Source organism: Pleurodeles waltl, chromosome 3_1, assembly GCF_031143425.1.
Source record: "Pleurodeles waltl isolate 20211129_DDA chromosome 3_1, aPleWal1.hap1.20221129, whole genome shotgun sequence".
Taxonomy (NCBI): domain Eukaryota; kingdom Metazoa; phylum Chordata; class Amphibia; order Caudata; family Salamandridae; genus Pleurodeles; species Pleurodeles waltl.
This window is the reverse complement of record NC_090440.1, coordinates 1,105,732,230-1,105,752,243: the sequence shown is the minus strand read 5'-3', so window position 1 is coordinate 1,105,752,243 and position 20,014 is coordinate 1,105,732,230. Positions and strand designations below refer to the sequence as shown.

At 41.2% G+C, this 20,014-nt stretch overlaps 1 protein-coding gene across 1 annotated transcript in view; it reads right to left on the bottom strand.

The window, feature by feature from the left end:
- The window catches only part of TMPRSS5 (transmembrane serine protease 5), a 280,905-nt gene extending 265,982 nt beyond the window's left edge, over positions 1-14,923 (bottom strand). The window contains exons 1-3 of the mRNA XM_069224378.1: positions 14,765-14,923; positions 9,909-10,041; positions 2,098-2,205 (exon numbers count right to left, since the gene is read on the bottom strand). Coding sequence (XP_069080479.1) covers positions 2,098-2,205; positions 9,909-10,041; positions 14,765-14,767 — 244 coding nt within the window. The 5' untranslated portion in view covers positions 14,768-14,923. The remainder of the gene's footprint in view (positions 1-2,097; positions 2,206-9,908; positions 10,042-14,764) is intronic.
- Between the last annotated feature and the right edge of the window lie 5,091 nt (positions 14,924-20,014).

Here is a 20,014-nt window from a genome sequence, read left to right as displayed (position 1 = left end):
CCCTGCACTGCCCACGACATGGTAATGGGCAGTTGAGGGGCCCCCCTGTGGTCCCTAGTACTAGCATTCCACCAGCCTTTCCATGGCGGTGCAATTGCCATGGAAAGGCTGGTGGAAAGTGAAGTCGTGATCAGCACGGTGGTGCTGAACTCGGCACCGCCGTGGCTGACCATGACTTGGACCTCCACCAACCTGTCAGGATCCATAATCCCAGCGGTGGTCTCCTTGTGGTCCAGGATCATAATCTGGTGGTCGGACCACCAGGAGTGCAGCTGTCCAAACAGCATCGTGAGTTTGGAGGTCTGCGAACTGCCAAACTTTTAATGAGTCCCTGAGTTGGGAAAATCAACAAACTTTGCAAACTGAAAGAACTGCTTTTTGTAGGACATTTCTCTTGGTTGTGTGGCACATTTTCTCTTGGATTGTGGATTAGTTAGAAACACATTTCTGCAAGCTAAAAAAAGACATCCATTTTTGAGTGTGGATACTATGGCTACTCCTTCTACAACAAACTCCAAAGAACCAGGGGCTGTGAGTGTTCTTGCATCACTATCTCACTCTCTAGTAGGCTTTATGAACATCATTCATATATGCAGTAATAGGATTAAATTGTAAGCACAAATAGCGACTGAATGTCTGTTGTGTGTTCTAGAATGATGAAGATATTACAGCCTCTTCCAAAAAAGAATCAAAATAATAATGAAACTTGGCACAACTTAGGTGCAATGACAAAATGCCATTCATTTCATTACATAAGTATTCATTGATAGTACTATTCTGATGACTAGGATGCTGAACAAAATATACCATCCTATAACCAAACAAAATACACATATGATAATAAAATTGAAATATTCAAATTTGGGGTGATATTTTTCGTAATATGTTTTTCTAAACAATTTTTAATTAGAAGGAAAAACAACCCTTTACGTCTAGGTAACCCACAATACCAATATATGAAGAATGCATATGCGGCTGTGTGAGCCCTTCTTCCTGCCTTAATTTATATTCCTAAACATGCAAATATATCATACCTTACAGCATCCCTCCGGTCACCTTCCAGTAAATTTAAATTTAGTAAGACACTCAGGGCCATATTTATACTCTGTTTGCGCCGGAATTGCGTCGTTTTTTTTTACGCAATTCCGACGCAAAACTAACTCCATATTTATACTTTGCCGTTAGACGCGTCTAGCGCCAAAGTCCATGGAGTTTGCGTCATTTTTTAGCGTGGACACCTACTTTGCGTTAATGATATGCAAGGTAGGCGTTCCCGTCTAAAAAATTGACTCCGAGGCATGTGCGCCGTATTTACACTCCTGGGCAAAGTTCACGCCCCGGAGTGGGTGGGTCAAAAAAAATGACGTCCAGCCGCTTTTGCGCTGTTTTTTAGCGCCTGGACAAGGCAGGCGTTAAGGGACCTGTGGGCTCGGAAGGAGCCCAGAGGTGCCCTCCCATGCCCCCAGGGACACCCCCTGCCACCCTTGCCCACCCCAGGAGGACACCCAAGGATGGAGGGACCCATCCCAGGGACATTAAGGTAAGTTCAGGAAAGTATTTTTTTTAAAAAAAATTGTGGCATAGGGGGGCCTGATTTGTGCCCCCCTACATGCCACTATGCCCAATGACCATGCCCAGGGGACAGAAGTCCCCTGGGCATGGCCATTGGGCAAGGGGGCATGACTCCTGTCTTTGCTAAGACAGGAGTCATTTCAATGCGGGTTGGGAGTCGAAAAAAATGGCGCAAATCGGGTTGAGGCGAAAAATTTGCCTCAGCCTGACTTGCCCCAATTCTTGGCGCCCAAGCTCCATATTCCCCTACGCCGGCGCTGCCTGGTGTACGTCATTTTTTTTCACGCACACCAGGCAGCGCCGGCGGCTAACGCCGGCTAACGTCATTGAATAAATACGGCGCCCGCATGGCGCTTCAGAATGGCATTAGCCGGCGCTAATTTTTTTGACGCAAAACTGCGTTAGCGCAGTTTTGCGTCAAAAAGTATAAATATGGCCCCCAGATTCTCTTATCATTCCATATCACCAGGTCAAAAAACATTTCAGAAAAGATTAATGAACCACAGTCACATTGATTTTCTGTACCAAGAAACCAAAGTCCTACTGCTGCTCCTGCCAGAATCCAAATGGCACCGATTATGGCTAGGCATCTTTTCACCGTGCAGCAATTTTCAAGTGATATTCTGGAGGTATCTGCTTAAAAAAGAACAGATTCTGGTTGTTGCACATTCTTCTGCTGAAGAGTATGTTTTTTAAAATAAAAAAGAACATTGTGAAAACAACACTTTCATTTTTATCATCCAGTTTTAACAATAAGAACTTGATTTACATTAACCAGCGAGATGCCCACTGATTTTTAGAACCAGCTATATGAAACAAACAGTAAAGAAGTGTAAGTGTAACAGATTTGAAAATCTAATTTCTTTTATGATGTCATTTTGTGGCCCTATTAGCCAACATAGTGAGTTTTAAAAGTAGTTCTAGAAATGAGGATGCACAGTGTGCCTGTATTTCATTGTGGTAGGCATTCCATGGAAGGAGCATGGGCATGCCCATGCGTCCACCGGTGGAATTTGATGCAATCCCAGATTTATTTAAGGTAATAAACCTGGGATTGTGCCAAAATGATGTACCTACCACAGAGAGGCGTAAAAAGTAGAAATATATGTATTCCGTCCCATTACTTACTTTTTCTATGCATGATGCAGAATGTTTCAGGAAGAGAAAGAGGAAATTGCCCCTTAGATTGTTTTGTGTAGGGAGATGTTTCTTCCTGCACAAAAAGATTCCTGCATGTAACTCAGGCACCCTTGCAGCATGGCACAAGGATGCCTGCATTAGTGCTAGACAGACAAGTCTGCCAGCACAGCCATATATTAGTTGAAGAATGTAAGCACTTAAGGGCAAGACGAAAATTAATGTTTCGATTTGTTGGTTACGAAGAGATGGACACAATTTTTGAAATTGCTGTTTACAAGACACAGGACTTGAGCTTGGATAGCTTACTCTAGGTCACTGGGAGCTCCAGGCTTTGATCTAGGTATTTTTGTTTATAAACCATTACAATGTGGTACTTAGTCAATTTGCTTGGATTGATGTGAACAAAAGGTGCAATGCCCAGATTTCATTTAATTGTTAAAGCAAGGACAGGACTGGATATTTATGTTTCTCTTGGCATGGAAAGTGTACCTATAGTGTACCCTATTGAAACCTGAAACCAGTGCACAGCAAGACTAGCACAGGAGTGTTGTAATCTAATCTTTGAGCTAAGGAAAGGAGTGGCCAGCCAAAGCTATGACCAATCTAGATTTGTCACAAAAAGTAAGAAAAAAATAAACATAACTATCTCTAACTAGTGCTAAATCATGCACATCCCTACCACCACAGCTCAACATTATCAACTGCCCCTTGAATATTGCTGCTTCACATCCTCTTCTTAACTGTAATTCTGGGTACTCCTATAATGGCTATTTTTTGTTCTGGCATATTGGATATTGGACAGGTGGACCTATAAAGCCCAATGGAGGTGTGGGGATTCCTGGTCAAATTTTTCTATGGTACGGCATTCAAAAGATAATAAAACCTTATTGGACAGGTTAGCTCATAGGTCTGTGGTTACAGGTGATCCTGACCAGCCTTAGACATTTGGCCATTCATTGTAAGAATGATGAGGACACTTTCCATTAAAGATCAAAACCACTGAATGGAAATACATAGTTAAGCCATTGATCATCAGTGATCACCAAGTTGGGTAAAATGCATTACAAATGCACATATTCTGTTACAATAATGTACTTAACATCTATTAGAGCATTTTTTGGTGATTACGAAATCTGGAGTTACCATCCTTGTGCCCCCAACACCAAATAGCTTTAGTCCTAATTCTAGATGTTATTTTGTGACTACTCTATGTCCCTTTCCTATTTTTAGGAGTCATCAAAACACAATACATTATGTGTGTAAAAAATAAATGAAATAAATATAATAAAGTGAACTTCACTCTGAGAAGTTACCAGTGTTAAACAAAGTATTTTGTGCAATTATTTCATGAGGAAGAGCCTTCCACCACATTGGCAAACTAATTTCTGTTGCCATTTTACCTGATAGCCTGGAAGCAGCATAAATATCTGCTAAGTAAATACTGGAAAAAGTGCACACCGCCACAGACCTCCATAAAACTAATGCTGTTGTGAATGATATTTTAAACTGCCAAATACATCTGCTAAATTACATACACACACTGATCAAATAATGAGGCAATGAAAGATAATCAACCACTGCTATTTGGATATGCTAAACTATCAGTGCAATAAATTACATTTAACAGAGCCAGGTATAGCTTGGCTGCATTGGCACAGTGAACACGGGACCCACCTCTGTGGGGATCCGTCACACTAATACAACAAACACAAGAACATGACGCAGCTGCTGAACCGTAATAACATATTAAAGTTCAGTTGTGACATCATAGTGCTTGGTAATAGGGCAGGGCCAGCAGCCAAGGTGAAAGTCAGATTATGGATCATAAATACAGCTGCATTTTAAATACTTTTCATTCTTATAATATGTTTTCTGAAATTAACAGTGATCAGCATAATGGAGAGATTTGAGGAAATATGCTTATTTTTTACAATATAGTTCACTACGTGAAAGAAAGCATATCTGTGCATTTTACTACTCATGCTGAGCTCAAGTCTTTTTTTAAAAACTCTGATTGAGAGTAAACTGATTCAAATATGCTTTAGACAATTTACTAACTGCTTTTTGGTGTGGTTAATTTCAATCTTCAGAGCCTGCATTATCCTTCATGTCTGCAACCACACAATCTGTTTCAGATGAAGGAGCATTGTACAAAGGATTTAAGCAGCTGGCTATGTATATTAAAGAGCAAAGGACCAGATATATGAAGCAATTTATCAGTTGGAACCCAGCAATTTGTGAAATCACAAGTTCTGCAGTTGCTAAATAGCATTTTCGTTTGCACTTAACTAATTTTTTGATTTGGTAAGTCATTATCGAATTACAAATTGGGTTTAGACATGCATACAAAATCTTACTTTGGAAGGAACGTGTTCGGTGTATCCCTTCCAAATTGCAATTTGGAATGTTATGTATCAATGATTTGCAACCACAATTTCCAGAAAACTGGGTGCATTACAAATGTTTTTATCATTAATATACATCCCAGGCATAGTGGCCTGCTACCCCCAGCAGGCCACCAAGCCTGTGATGGCAGCTAGTAGGATTGAGTCGCAATTTGCGACCTACTTCATGAACAGTAATGAGGTAGGTTGAACTGAGACCCACTTTGAATGATGATTTTGTCAACCAACCAACTAGTACAGAAGTGGGTTCGGAAAATCAGAATTGATTCTTAAATAGTCAGTGAGCAATTTGCATACACTTTTTGTAAATTGATTCTTAGTACATCTATTCATAAATTCCCTCCGTCGTACATTGAAAGGATACTGCAAATCATCTTGGAGTTCCATGACCCTATATAGGAACATGTCCTTTGGCCTTGTTACTCTGTAAGGCCACATACCTCCTCAATGACTTTTAATATACATATAATGTACAGCAGGGGATACTTTATCCCACAGATAAAACACTACATAGGCTTTTTAATCATAGATGAATATTGACCCAAGTGACAAGCTCCAACATTCGGAGTTCTCAAAAGTTGTGTTCTGTGCCAATGACTTTTAACACCTACTCTTAGTGAATTACTACACACTTGTGACTGTGTAAGGTAGTGTTCACATGGCACCCAACTGTTCCTAAAAAAGGAGAAATTTAGCAATGTAAGCTCTTAAGCAGTCTGTCCCTAAATGGCTTCAGAACAGAGTATCTGCTAGCATGGAAGATGGCAGAGACCAACAATGTTAAACTTTTAGTTAAGCTCTGTGCCTCTCAAAAGCCCCAAAACCCCATCTAATCCCACGTCAGTTTCTCCCACTGACACACATAGATCAGTTTACTTGTTGCTTTGAGGTCAATCTCTTCAATTACGAACCCAGTTTAACACAGTAACATACATGTGCTTTGGTTTTATGAAATTAAAGCTTCTTGTCTTCAGAGAAAGCCTCATAATCATAATCTTGCTCTGTATCCTGCATCATTTAGCCAAACAAGTGCTACCTAGACTTTGGACTTAAGAAACAGTCCAACAGCATATTTATTTCAAGAACTCAACAGCAAAATTGATCACCCAAGCATGAAAGTCCACAGACTTTTGCTGACAACAATGTGCTTTAAAATGTCTATGTGTCAGTATTTCCCCTGAACATTGAAACTTGAATATCAAGGTATACAAATATTGAGGACAAAATACTGAATCCAAAACACTGAAAGGTAAGTTAATTATACATTTTCTACACCTAACTCCAGATCGATCTATCTATCTATCTATCTATCTATCTATCTATCTATCTATCTATCTATCTATCTATCTATCTATCTATCTATCTATCTATCTCTTCAAGGTACAAATATGTGGAGTTAGGGATGGCAAATATGTATTTCTCTATGTACACCTACCTTCCGATATTTATGGTCTTCAATATTTTGTCTATGATATTCCTGTATCTCGATATTCTTAGCCTCAATATTTAGTAGTGAAATCCTGCATGTCATATTCCATGCAGTTCATGGGCAACATATCTTGTAACTCACATAAAAAATGCACCATTGTGGGGCTGGCCTCTTCTTCCAGAGAACATTTAACTTCACTCTCCTAAACCCCAGAATTTTGAAACAAATATCAGTTCAGGCCTAACTACATAAAATAAGCCTTACCATTCCCCATCCAATTCATTGAAGATATAGTTAGTTTGTAGGAACTGCCTAATGCCCCTCTGGAGTAAGTCTCACTCTTAACATCCAGTCTCTCCTTTACTTCTACTAACTAGCAAAACAACGTAATAGAGACCACATTAGAGCTACATTAGAGCCCTGCGAAAACCATATTCCTATACGTAATGTGTAGTGCATTTACACCTTCCAAAGTAATTACATTTTTTAAACAAGCATTTGCAATGCAAAGGGTCTTGCATTACGTTGAGTTAGAGCTACTAGCGTTGTAAACTCCTAATCGAACTTTTCTTGCCACATTAAATGAAAAAAAATAATGAGCGCGATCACGCTATGTAAAACACAGCGCGATTGCACTGTGAAATAAAGAGAAAAAGTAGTCCAGAAACCATACAGAAAACATGGAGCCTCGTATGTTTCCAATAGTTTACTGGTGCTCTCGAGGAGGGCTAAACACCGGAAAAGGCATGACGTATGCATGCCTTTCACGTTTGAAAACAGATCAATTTTAAAAGGCAAGCCCACAAACCAATGAAAGTGACTGACGTTACATGGGCATGATTAAAACCCCCTAAAGAGAGATTTGAAGAGGAACAGAGTGCTTTGCGCTCGCCCTTAAACAGTCAGCCATCTGAGTAAGGACTGTGACATAAACTGGGATCGTGTTAAACAAATTACATGGATCCTTTTGCTACTTTTCTTTCTACAGACATAGAAAAAGGCATCAAACTGCTTAGATTGGAAACATTTGTGTATGGGGCATGGTTCCTGCCCTCTTTAGAAAATGAGACTGAAGTGTTATCTACAGTTGAAAGAGAGCGCAGTTTGTCACTCACTCGGTTATTTAGATGACTGACATCAGCGGAGGGTCAGTATTTATAATGCATCTGTTTCTAAGTTAGAAGGTGGTGTTGAGAATGTATTGTACTTTTATGTTTTATCTACTTGAATCTATTGTTTGAATAGCTTTCCATTGTTATTTGTATATGCTTCTTACAACCTACAATTTCATTGTTGCGCCTCTGGTGAACTAAACTAAACAGCGGTACTGTTTCTACACATGATTATATGTCTCTTGTTCTTGGCTTTGCTTTCACACGGGAATATGAAAGAGGTTTTACTAATTCAAGCAACCTATTAAAGGGAAGGAGTCCAAAGTCTTTCTGCAAAGCGGAGGGTTTAAAAGGGGCAAAGCACACTAATATTTTGCCTCGCATTTAGCCCATGCTACACCTAAGCTGCACATTAAATGATATCACAGAAAGCAGCATCATATGATTTTTCTGTTTCACTTGACGTGCATGGGAACTGGAGCAGACGTCTGCTAGATGGCTCGCAGAGTTAAGAACTCCTTACTAACGTCATGCAGGTCACATAATTAAATCCTAGCAGGGCAGAAAGGTCTTCCAATCATCCTTCTTACTGAGTAACATTTAGGTGGGTAATAGTATCACCTGTTATTCTACAGCCTAACAAATGGGAAACATTGCAGTAGCAAGCGCTATACAGGAAAATTAGTATGATGTCAGTCCCTGCTGCTGTATGTTGGTCTCTTTGACACTACGCCGCCACCACGGGCCATTTTTGGTCTCCATGGCACCTTGCCTTTCTTCTGGCTCCATGTATGCCTCGGGAGTCTCTTGTTTCCCCGTGCCCTCCCCTATATTTTTCTGTGTGCCAGTACTGGGTCTGACCTAGTGCTCCCACCCAACTCCCCCAAATAAACTTGGTCCATTTTGTCCTTCTTCAAGACTAATTAAGTGGACCTAGATTACAGAGAGACGAGTGGAGGTAGCAGTCCTAAAGTCAATTTAATATAATTTAATATAAGAGAGAGAGAGAGGGAGAGCAGAAGGGAAGGGAAGGGAGGAGGGTTGTGGGAGGTAGAGGTAGGATAGAAGTGAGGATAGGAGAGAGTGTTGAGTAGAAAGAGGAATACTGCATTGATAGTATCTATACCATGACTATTTAAATTATTCAGTGCCACTTTGGAACAGATAAAACAAGGTGAGGTCACTGAAGGAGGGCCACAGATCACAGGTTGGACACACTTAGTTTAGGGAGATAGACATGCTCAGAAGGCTTTGGATGATAAATGCTGTCAACGCTGTGCCATCACCTTGATGATGTGTTGACCCGTATATGTTTGCAGCCACACTCACACAGTCAATAGTACCATGCCTTTTCTAGACCACTTCCGAAGTAATGCCCCATACTCTCTACCGAGGGAACTGGAATTTTGTGATTTTATGATTGCTGTGTTCCCTGCATTATGTATTTTCTATGTTTGTGACAATCTATCATCTGCTACATAATCTGCAGATTTTAACAAAAAAAAATTCAGGCTCAAACAGATCAAAAATTACTAACAAGCATTTGCAAAGCAATGGGTCTCGCATTTGCTCAAGTTAACACTTATACCCTTGTAAATTCCTAACAGGACTTTTCTTGCCACATAAATTGAAATGGACAGTAAAACTGTTGGCATAAGCGAGTCGATTCAAAGCGCCATGAGCACGAGTGCGAAGGAGAGACACAAAAGGAAAAAGAAGTTTGCACACACAGTCAAACATATCGGCAATCGTGCAATGTAACAGGGGCAGTCTGCAAGGCGGTACCAAAACCGCTCTAAGGAGGGACAAACGTAAAGCATTTACCAATGATAACATAAAATTTTTGAAAGGCAAGCCCACAAACGAATGAAAGTGATGGGCGTGTGGTAAGTGTGGTTTAAAGCTCACAATACTTACAACAGGCCAAAGCGCTTGCGCACTCGACCTTAAATCATGGCTACGTGCATAGCCACGCAGGGGGATAGCCTTTCACAAAGGCTGACTGGACACCTTTCAGTTACATATTGCTGTATTTGGGTGTTAAACCGGTACTAATGGGCTTAAACATTTTCCCAGGCAGTGTTGACCTGTGTTAAAAAGACGAAATTATGGAGAAATTCAATCACAAAACCTGCTGTATTATGCAGCACAACGTGCCTTTTCTTACCAGTTTAGTAAACAATGCTGCATAATTTAGCCTTCCCCTGCTGCAAATTTCCAGGTGCTCTGTGTATACTCTATATAGCTCACCTTGCTTGCCGGAGATATGCTCCCGACTTGCTTCATCCTGCCCTTGTGAGGAGGGGACATTGGATCTAAAGGCAGGGCTGAGCTCCGCGTTTACACGCACATCCACAGTGAACTGTGCAACAGGTCCAAGAATCTACGAAAAGCAAATCAGCAGATGTTGGCAGGAGTAAACAAATTCATTTGTTGAACAACAGGATGTGATTGGAGTTCAGATAGTACATTTTTACGCTGTTTATGCTTATGTTATGACAGAATTATACATACTTGTATTGCACGTTGACATGAAGTTGAAAGTGAGAGATTTCAACAGATTCACATTTGAGCCTAAGCTAGGTTTCAAAATGAGTTCTCCAGGGCTAAAGTCAGCAACTTAGCTACTATTCCACAACTCATTATTAAATAATCTATTTTAATATTTACCTTAGATGTGTTCGTTTCCCTCTCCCCTTTTTCATTTCTTACACACAAGGTGGCGCATTCAGACAACTTTTTTAAGCCAGTGGGAAAAGTAATTATAGTAAATTTATAACATACTTAATGCATGGCATCTTAGTGCACATTGCTACCCAAAAGTAATTCTAAACAGAGGTTACCCTAGTGGGCGTTCCCCTGAGAATGATAAAGAAATGTAATGCAGTTACAAAAACACATCTATAATTTTGTCAGCTCTCGTAAATATTTTCCAATGCATTGCTCTTCCTCCCTTTACTGCAAGTGTGGAAAAGTGCAAGAGCGTATATGATATTCAGGAGGTGAATGTAAGAAAGGTTAATGTTTGAGGTAATATATTAATGTGAAGGGAAAAAGCACTGTACGAAGTTAGAATTGTAATGCATTTTCTTCCTGTCCCTCATTTCTCTCCCCAATCTCATTCTCCAATTGTTTGGAGGTCAATTAGATTCCACTGCGAAAAAATAATTCCAAAACAACATAAATGGTTTGGTTTTCATAGATCTGAGCCCAATTGATACATCAATTTTAATAATAATTATTAATAATGAAAGCAAACAGTACTTCCACCTGTTTTGCTTACATTATTTCCGGTTTTGATTTGCACTTATCACAAAATAAAAGCTGGTGGTAAGTGCCTGTGCGAACCCCACACACGTTTACTCCAAGCTTTAAATTGTCAATATTGGTAAAATTCTGGGTGCCCGTTTTAGAGTTTTCACTATGCAGTCTGAATGAGGTCTTAAGTAGACCTGGGCAGAATTTAGGGGAGTTTCACTCCTCAGAATTCCGCAAAGTTACCTAAATATTCTGCAAGATTCCATTGAGTTTCGCAAGTAGTGAAATTTTGGTATGTCACACCGCTTGCACTGATTTTCAGCACCAGGAGCTTATCTCGTACTATAACATCAGAGTGAACGGTATAACACAGCGTGCCAGAGTCGATTTACGACTTGACTGGCAGCTTTCTCGATGCAACTGGCAGCTTTCTCAACTCCAGTGGCCTGCTAGGGCTTCTCGTGTTGATAAATCACACCAGGAGGCATTCTAGGACCAAACATCATGCTAGGGGACTCAAGTTCTCACTTGCACTCACCAACTTAACTTTGGTGAGCCACACATGAGAAAAACCCCCACCACATGGTGGTTCGTGGAGTTTTGATGGAACTCCATGGTCCAAGCAGAACATGAAGTGGGCAAAACTCTGCAAACTCCGCCAGTGGATCGGAAGTTTTTGCCTACCCCTAGTTTTAAGCCACAAGGTTCACAGTGAATTCACATTAGCAATCCCCAGTCATCTGAATTAGGGCTATGTTCACACTACTGCTTCAGAGGTAGTCGCTGACTCTTGAAGATGCATAGGACTGCTTAATCTGAATCTGTGGGGTCCATCAGCACACATTTATGGACACAGGGACTTGTTTTTTATCATCAGACTTGGACCCAGAACGAGAGAGAAAGACAGAAAAGGGGAACAATTACGGGAGAGAAAGATGGGAAGACAGCCACAAAGGGGGAAAGGGGGGTTTGAAAAAACCTATAAGAGTGAGATAAAGAGTCAGGGAGGGTCTCGTGGTGTGCTAAAATAGACATTAGGTGGAACCAAAATTAGGCAGCATTCGTATTTGGTACCCACAATGTTCAGCAGCACTGGTGGTGGGCTTTCCAGAAAAAATGTTACACACCGGCACTTATGCTTTTAGAAGTTAAACACTGGAGAAGTGCTGAAGAGATGATGTTGCGTTGATGAGAGGGGGTGGTTAGAGAGGTAGTGATGGTGAGTGGTAAGGAATAGGGATAAGCAAGTGCATTCTGTAGAGAAGGGCGCACAAGGTACTTGACAGCAGGCAAAAATGCAGGGAGATCAAAGAAATGATGAGAATCTTTGACAGTATGGGGACAGCATCTGGGAAAAGGGGTGAAACAAAAGCTTTAAATTCAAGATCATGGGCCAGATGTAGCAAAGTGTTTGCGCCTCGCAAATTTCGAAAATCGCCGTTTGCGAGGCGCAACAGCCACTTTGCTATTCAGAAATGCATTTTGCGAGTCGGCTCCGACTCGCAAAATGCATTTCCGACTCGCAAATAGGAAGGGATGTTCCCTTCCTATTTGCGACTCGCAGTGGGATGCAATTCCATTTGCGACCGCGTACGCGGTCGCAAATGGACTCGCAGTTACCATCCACTTCAAGTGGATGGTAACCCACTCGCAAATTGGAAGGGGTCCCCATGGGACCCCTTCCACTTTGTGAATGGACCCAAAAATATTTTTTCAGGGCAGGGAGTGGTCCAAGGGACCACTCCCTGACCTGAAAAAATACCGAAACTAAAGGTTTCGGGTTTTTTTTTAAGTTCAGCTCGTTTTCCTTTAAGGAAAACGGGCTACACTTAAAAAAAAAAAACTGCTTTATTTAAAGCAGTCACGAACACGGAGGTCTGCTGACTACAGCAGGCCTCCATGTTTGCGAGTGCCTATACTCGCAATGGGGCCGTAAATTGCGACCCACCTCATAAATATTGATGAGGTGGGTCATTGCGACCCCATTGCGAGTCGCAGTCGGTGTCTGAGACACTGTACTGCATAGCAAATTGCGACTTGCAATTTGCGAGTCGGATGGACTCGCAAATTGCAAGTTGCAATTTTGCATTTTGCTACATCTGGCCCAAAGTTCTTACTGAACCTTGATTCTAAACATTTTGGTACTGAGTGGTAATTAAAAGAGTAGAACTCGAGCATAGGGGCTAAATCCCATGCAGTGAAATAAATTTGAGTGTTTGAATGTTTAAAAAGGCCCACATGAAAGCCACGGGTAGTCATGAGTTTCGGTGTAAAAGGAGAGACTTGCAATAAACAAGCATTGACAAAGTCGAGCAGTCTGGTATTGGCTGCTAGCCTTTTGGCTTTGCCACTGCATGTTTTGTTTTGTTATGATTTTTGTAAAACATTATTGTTGAAGGACCATAATAAAAAAATATAGCATTTCTAAAAGCAAAAACATTTTTTCCATTTTCAAAAAGTATACATTGCCACAGTAGCCCCTGGCACCAAAGGAAGCAACTTTGTGTGAGGATGTGCTACCTGTTAAAAGCAGGATGCTGCCACTCACAGTAGTTAGGCAATAGGTGAAGTGGGCTGACCCACTGCCCCTTGCTGTATGCTGTAGAAAAATGTGGATGACACAACAGAAAAACAAATGAAGCAGGATGACGGAAAACCCCTGTAAGTAGGCATATTATTATATATACGTCTGTAGTAAAATCAAAATGGTTTGGCTAATACCAGCATTAAAAAGAGCAGCTGGGAATAACTGATGACAGCGGTCTGAACGCCCTCCAGTAAATTCACTTACATAGGTTTTGTTTGCGCCCTGTTCACTTTCATGGAATTTTAGACCAGTCAGTAGTGGGCAATCTTTAGGGGCTTATCTCACAATACTCAGTATAGTGTGGCACACACTTTAAGTATGAAATAACAGCCCAGAAACTTTGAAATCTCCACGTGAAAACAACTCCACTAAGTGGCAAGAGAATACTAGTGATGCTCAGACTATTTACAGGCATACCTTGAGAGGGAACAGGGACTTTCTCCTAGAAGCGCATCCAAATATGTTCTCCACTCAGGATGCACACACTCCACTCTAAGATAAAACAAGGTTTTTTCCTGTGAATCACAATATGAGGTGCGTAGTGTGGTGGGGTGCCTTTGGTTTTTCACAGACGCACTATAAAACAATATATAGTTTGGTTCTATGGTATTATGAGACATAAAACCTGACTCCTGTAAAGGAGGTGGGTGAGTGCTTTGGTTACTTACATAAGATAATATAGGGTTTGTACTCCAAGCATTGTGTGGCATAAAACGATGTTTGGTTATTTACAGATCTTACTACAACGTAATATGTACCTTCTTGATCTGGCATTACAGATTGAGGGACATTACCATGCTCCTTTCAGTTTGGTAAGTGTTTTTTTGCAAACGCATTGAGAAATACAAATATGCCTGACTCTAGAAGCTTAATGAGGCATGCAGGCATTGTGCCATTTACAGATCTTCTCTGAAAAGCAGTGTGGCTTGTTTTCCGGGAATTATGTGGCATATGGCTGGTAACGTTTCGTTTATTTACAGACCCACACTGATATAGGTAGTTATTGTTAGGACCTAGTAGCGCTGCACCTCTACGGGTTAGTGCAACCGCGATTTACATGCCTACCCTGGGATAAGATGTTAATTTAATTTAAACACAAAACGCATTTTGGACGTTGTGGTCGACTTTTAGAGCACAACAGATTGCATTTACCTGCAGAAACAAAGCCAGGACAGGAGGAGAAGACACAGTGACATGCAGTGATAAGTAATTTACATTTCACAGCCTATATCTCTCATTACTTTAAGTAAAAAACCCATACCATTTTAGCCTGCTGTCGGGGCCAAGGACAGAAGCGAGCTCCATGGGTACATGCTGCCGCCCAGCTCTGTGGGGAGAGGCCTCTGCGCTAGGTAGGTGATGCAGGGCCCAGCAAGGTCCTGTTAAATAGGCAGAAAGAGCTCACTGTCACCAGACAAAACAGGAGAGAGCCATCAGCAGCCACGTGAATGGTGCTGTTGTTTCCCTCAGAAGGTCAGAAGACCCGTGGGGCCTGTTCGCCCACCTCTACAAAGCGCTTATTGGGCCGAAAGGGATACATGTCCCCCATGAAAAAAAGTTAGGGGATGGGTCGCCTAGCAACAAGGTCATTGGTGCCAGATAGTGAGCCACTCCCCCTCCCACCCTCCTCTCTGGTTGAAAGGGCAACGTAGTACTTTCTGATTAGCCCGTGAGTTTAAACAGCTGTGATATTGCGAGTTGTCGAAATGTACAACCTTTCTGAAGCATTTCACCGCACGTCTTCTTTGGTCAGAAACAATTACTATGTTTGCTGGGAGGAGGGAGGCACCAAAATCAGAAATGTAATTGAGACTTCGAAATAAAAGTGACAGGCATCATGTACTTCTTTTTTAACTAGTAAAAGCGTCATTTTAGGTCAAAAACTCTGGGATGCCCTACATCCAACACACGCGAACAGGCAATGGCAATGCCAATAGTTCCCACCTTAGAGATCTATCTAACTTGTCAATTATTTTTTGCCAATGCTATACATCGTCGGTTGCCGACGCAATGCAGCATTCTTATATAAATAATTTGTAAAAAAAGTGTGAGGCGGCCGCCGAGCAACATCATTTAGCACTCTTTCGTTTGCGTGAAGGTGCTTGATGCCTATTTTGAATTTCGATTTTTCTTTTTTTTTAATTGTACCGATCTGAGATAGAAAGGTAAATGTAAATAAAATTAGAAATGGTAGCGCAAAAGTGCTTTGTGTTGTTTCGGAGACGGGGAACAGAATGGGGAGGGAGCAACATGGAGTGGATGGAGGGATGGGGCCACATTACCACATTAGAAAACAGTAAAAATAAATTTCAAAAAGTATCTCAGTCACAGCTCGAACACAGTGGCAAAAAATACAAATAGTAGCGCAATAGCACATTGTGTTATTTGGGGGCAGGGAGTGGATTGGGGGGTTGGAAGGAGCAACATGGAGTGGGAGGGAGTTGGGGCAACAGTACCACGCCAGAAAACAGTAAAAGTGGTGGGTGGGAGAGGAAAGAACTAACGTAGTCCAAAAAGTAAAAACAAGTATCTGAATCACAGAGTGAGCAGCGGACATATGCTAATTAACAAGAATCAATTTGTGCTCTGTCCATGCACCAGAAAGAAACATAAAGAATCAGGAAGTGATGCCCGACCTGTGCTGTCTAATTAGGAGGCAGCAAAGATAAAGTGACACTGAAGACAATGAATGATAAGCAATGGTCAGGCGCCAAGCCCTTTTTGTAGGCGACAGTGTACTGCAACCGAGAGTGCATGCACTAGTGCATGGCTCAGACACACTCAGCCCTAAAAATATATGACCATTCACCACAGAAAGACTGCTATTAGGCAATAGGTGATCTTTCCAAGAATAAAGTGGGAGAAAAATAATTCGAATTGGAAAATTAGAGAAAGAAATTAATTTGAGGCTGTTTAGCAAGATATAAAATATAATGATTTGAAAAAATAATTTTAATATACAGCAAAGGGAATGGATATTGTTATTTCTTTTTTTAATTAAATAAGAAGAATACATTGTTCAAAACACCAATAGGAGGGTAGAAGGAAGCCACAGAATATAGGCCCTCCTTACAACCTTGGAGGGCGGCAGAGGCGCCAGCCAAGGTTGAACCGCCAAGCGGCTGCCTTTGCGGCCGCAATCCCGCCGGCCGCATTTCAACATCCCCGCTGGGCCGTAACATTGCAGCCGGCTCCTAAAGGAGCCGGCGGCGTTGCGGCCATGCGACGTGTGCAGCTGCACCTGTCGCGTTTGAAAAGCAGGGGTGGGGCTGTGCCTGGGGGCCCCTGCACTGTGCATGCCAAGTGCCCCAGGTGCCCCACGACTCCGATTCCCGCCAGCCTTTCCATGGCGGTCTCTACCACCATGGACAGGCTGGAGGGAAGGGGAGTCATAATCCCCAGGGCTGCCCTGGCGGATTATAACTGCCGGGACAATGATGGTAGAAAACCGCCAGTCCTGGCGGTGTAGTGCCACGGTCATAATATGGCGAATTATACCGCCAGCCTGTTTGCGGTACGATCGCCAATACAACCCTGGCGGTCTTTGACCGTCAAGGTTGTAATGAGGGCCATAGTGTTCCCAGCTAGATGTATGTCATCAACATACCATCATTCCAGTTGCTAACGCAAATGTCTTAATTAGAAATTACTAATGAATGTCTATGTATTTTGAATCATGAAAATCTGTAGAAAATAATGTAATGTAGAAAAATTAATATGCACATTTGAATTGTGACCTCGGAGAATGGCCACTAGTGTTCATGAATTGTACTAAATGAATGATTAACATGTAAGAAATATTGAAAATGTATTTGATTAATGTAGTAATATGTCATACTAAAGGATATGAATTATGCTTTAACTTATTAATTGTAGGCCTTAACTTAGCGAGTGTCTTTGCCTAGTTTTTTCCAGGCCTCATGTAAAAGCTGTATTTCTTAATGTTTAATGGAAAATGCTGACAGAATGAACTAACTGTGAACTGGTCATTGTTTTAATAAAATGCGTAACCGAAGCTTTCTATGAGAACCGACGGACAGGAGATGAGGTTTCTTGTAATGTATCCAAAAGTGTATAATATTCTCTAGATGTTCTTTTCGAGGACGCAAACATTGAAGACACTGACTGGAGAAGAAGATGCAACAGTTTTGATACCTGACGAGCCGGATGATGAGAACATCTTAAGGCAGACCAGTCAACAACATGTGAAGTGTGAAATATTAGGATTCATGGATTTGGTACATGGACACTATTGGGTAGAGTAATAATGTACGATTAATTGAGCAATTGGAAATTGGGGGATAGATTGGGTGACTTTGAGATAACAACGCGACCGAAGGAAAAGACTTCAGATGTTAGGAAATAAATTACTAGACCAGAGATCAAGAGTGACTTTGGGAGACTTAGAAGAGATTCGAGATTTTGCCATTGGGCTCATACTCTCTGTCTGAGAGCCTGATGTGCTGCTGATCGACTGATGACCTGGAGACGAAAACTGATTCTGTTTTGCTGACCCATACTGAGGATAGGTAGATAGGACAATATAAGTGAATTGTATTTTTGTGCCTTTTCTTTCTAGGTACCAACTGCGCTGTTTTAGTTAGTTTCTTTAGCTAGATGTTTTCCAAATTCTTGCACTAAAATCGTTTTGCATGAAGCCCCACATGCTGATGCTAATTTGGGTTAGGTAAGGGTTTTCCCACATGACGATTGACAGATTACAGAGACAAATGTTTGACGAACTGTTTTGATGAACGTTATGGATGGGACTGAAATCTTGAAGCTGATCCTAATATTGATCTGTGCTAATGCATTAGAATGTATTGTGTTACAGGCCCTACTTAGCTTGTGTTTTTGGCTTCTTCTGGCTAATTAATATTGTTCTTAATGCATCTGAGTTTGATTTTGAGTTTTAATTCATATGACTTAGTATTGTAACCAAAGGGAAATAAAATTACTAAAACTTATACTAAGGTGTGGTTATTCAAGACTGAAAAGTCATGGTGTGACGGTTATTGGCTTTAATTGATTATTGATTAATATTTTGTCTAATGATTATTGAGTTTTTGAAAATTTATTACTATGAATGATGATCACATTATAACAAGGACATTCCAAGCGAATCAAAAGGTTCATCGACGTATACGCGTCACCTTATAAGTTTACTTATTAAGGACTGACGCGCTAACAGTTTTTGGTAGCAGCTTGATGGTTAGTTTCCTTGGAGGACTTGTTATAGGGTGACTGATAGTTATGGTGGTAGATTAAGATTGGTCAGTTATTCTTTACTATTGATATTTGGATTTTGTTTTTCGAAATGGCAATTGTATTGAGTATGATGTCCCCTTAAACCCAGAAATGACTTTCCCAGATCCTGGATCCTGCTAGTGGTGTGGGGTATGTTCTTGGCGTTCTAAGTGATAGTGTGAGAGAGATAGGTTGCACTTGCACAGCTTATGCAAATCGCAGGTGAACTGCAACGTATGTGAAGGAATTTAGGGAGTCTGTGTACTTCGGATTAAGTTTTAGTAGGAGTGTGAGTACTCCGCAGTATGAGAGTAGGGAAGTTGTTGAACTTCACATGTGTGTGGCGCTTTGTGCTAAAAAATTGTCCACGTGGTTGTTGATGCGCGGACCCTGCGTGGTCTAAGACTCCGCAGTATATTGAAAAAGTGTATGAGACACTTGGTTATATGTTGTAATCCGTCTGGTTTAGTAGGTTGATCAGGCGTGGTCAACAAGTCGGTACGTGAGCTAAGTGGCTGAGAGGAAAATTTCAACTGAGATTTGGTGAGTCCTATGTGCACCAGGACAGACCCATTGATCAGCTGAGAGTACAATTTGCGGATCGAATGTTACTTGCGAATCTCGGAAACCAAGAAGGATTAATAGCTGCATGAGCGAAAGTGCCATCAGTGAAAATCCGTAAGATTTCTGAAGCAATTGTGTTACCTTTCCTGAAGTAAATCAGCAGATTTGTTTTTTGGTTTTTCGGTTTTTGGTTAGTGCTCGCAATAATTTGCATTAGTTTTGAGTGGATCGAAGTTTAGAAGGACGAGTCACAAGACTTTGTCAGCTGCAGTATGTGTGAGTGTGACGTCATTGAAGCTGTGCTGGGATAGGTTGTTTAGTGAGAAGGGTCACGCACGGATTGGCAGCCGTCCGTGAGAGGCAATTGGTTGAGAACGTGGGTGAAAGGTATCTTGGGAGTAAAAGTCATTTCCTGAATTGATTTTGAAAAAAAAAAAAAAAAAAGGTAGAAAGGATGATGTTTTTCAAGGCATTAAAGAGTGCCCTAAAGGGAGATACATATATTAAAGCGAGTCTAGGGGAGCATACACTGTCAGAGAATACACCGGCTTTCATTGTAATGGTGGAGCGAGGTGTCGCGCCATGCCTTTGGTTAAAGCAATGGTGCAAATTGACAGAGAAAAACGGGAGCTTACCGTTTCCTGAGAATGGAACGTTTAATTTGAGAATTCTAGAGCAGTTGCGGATGGTGCTATATGAA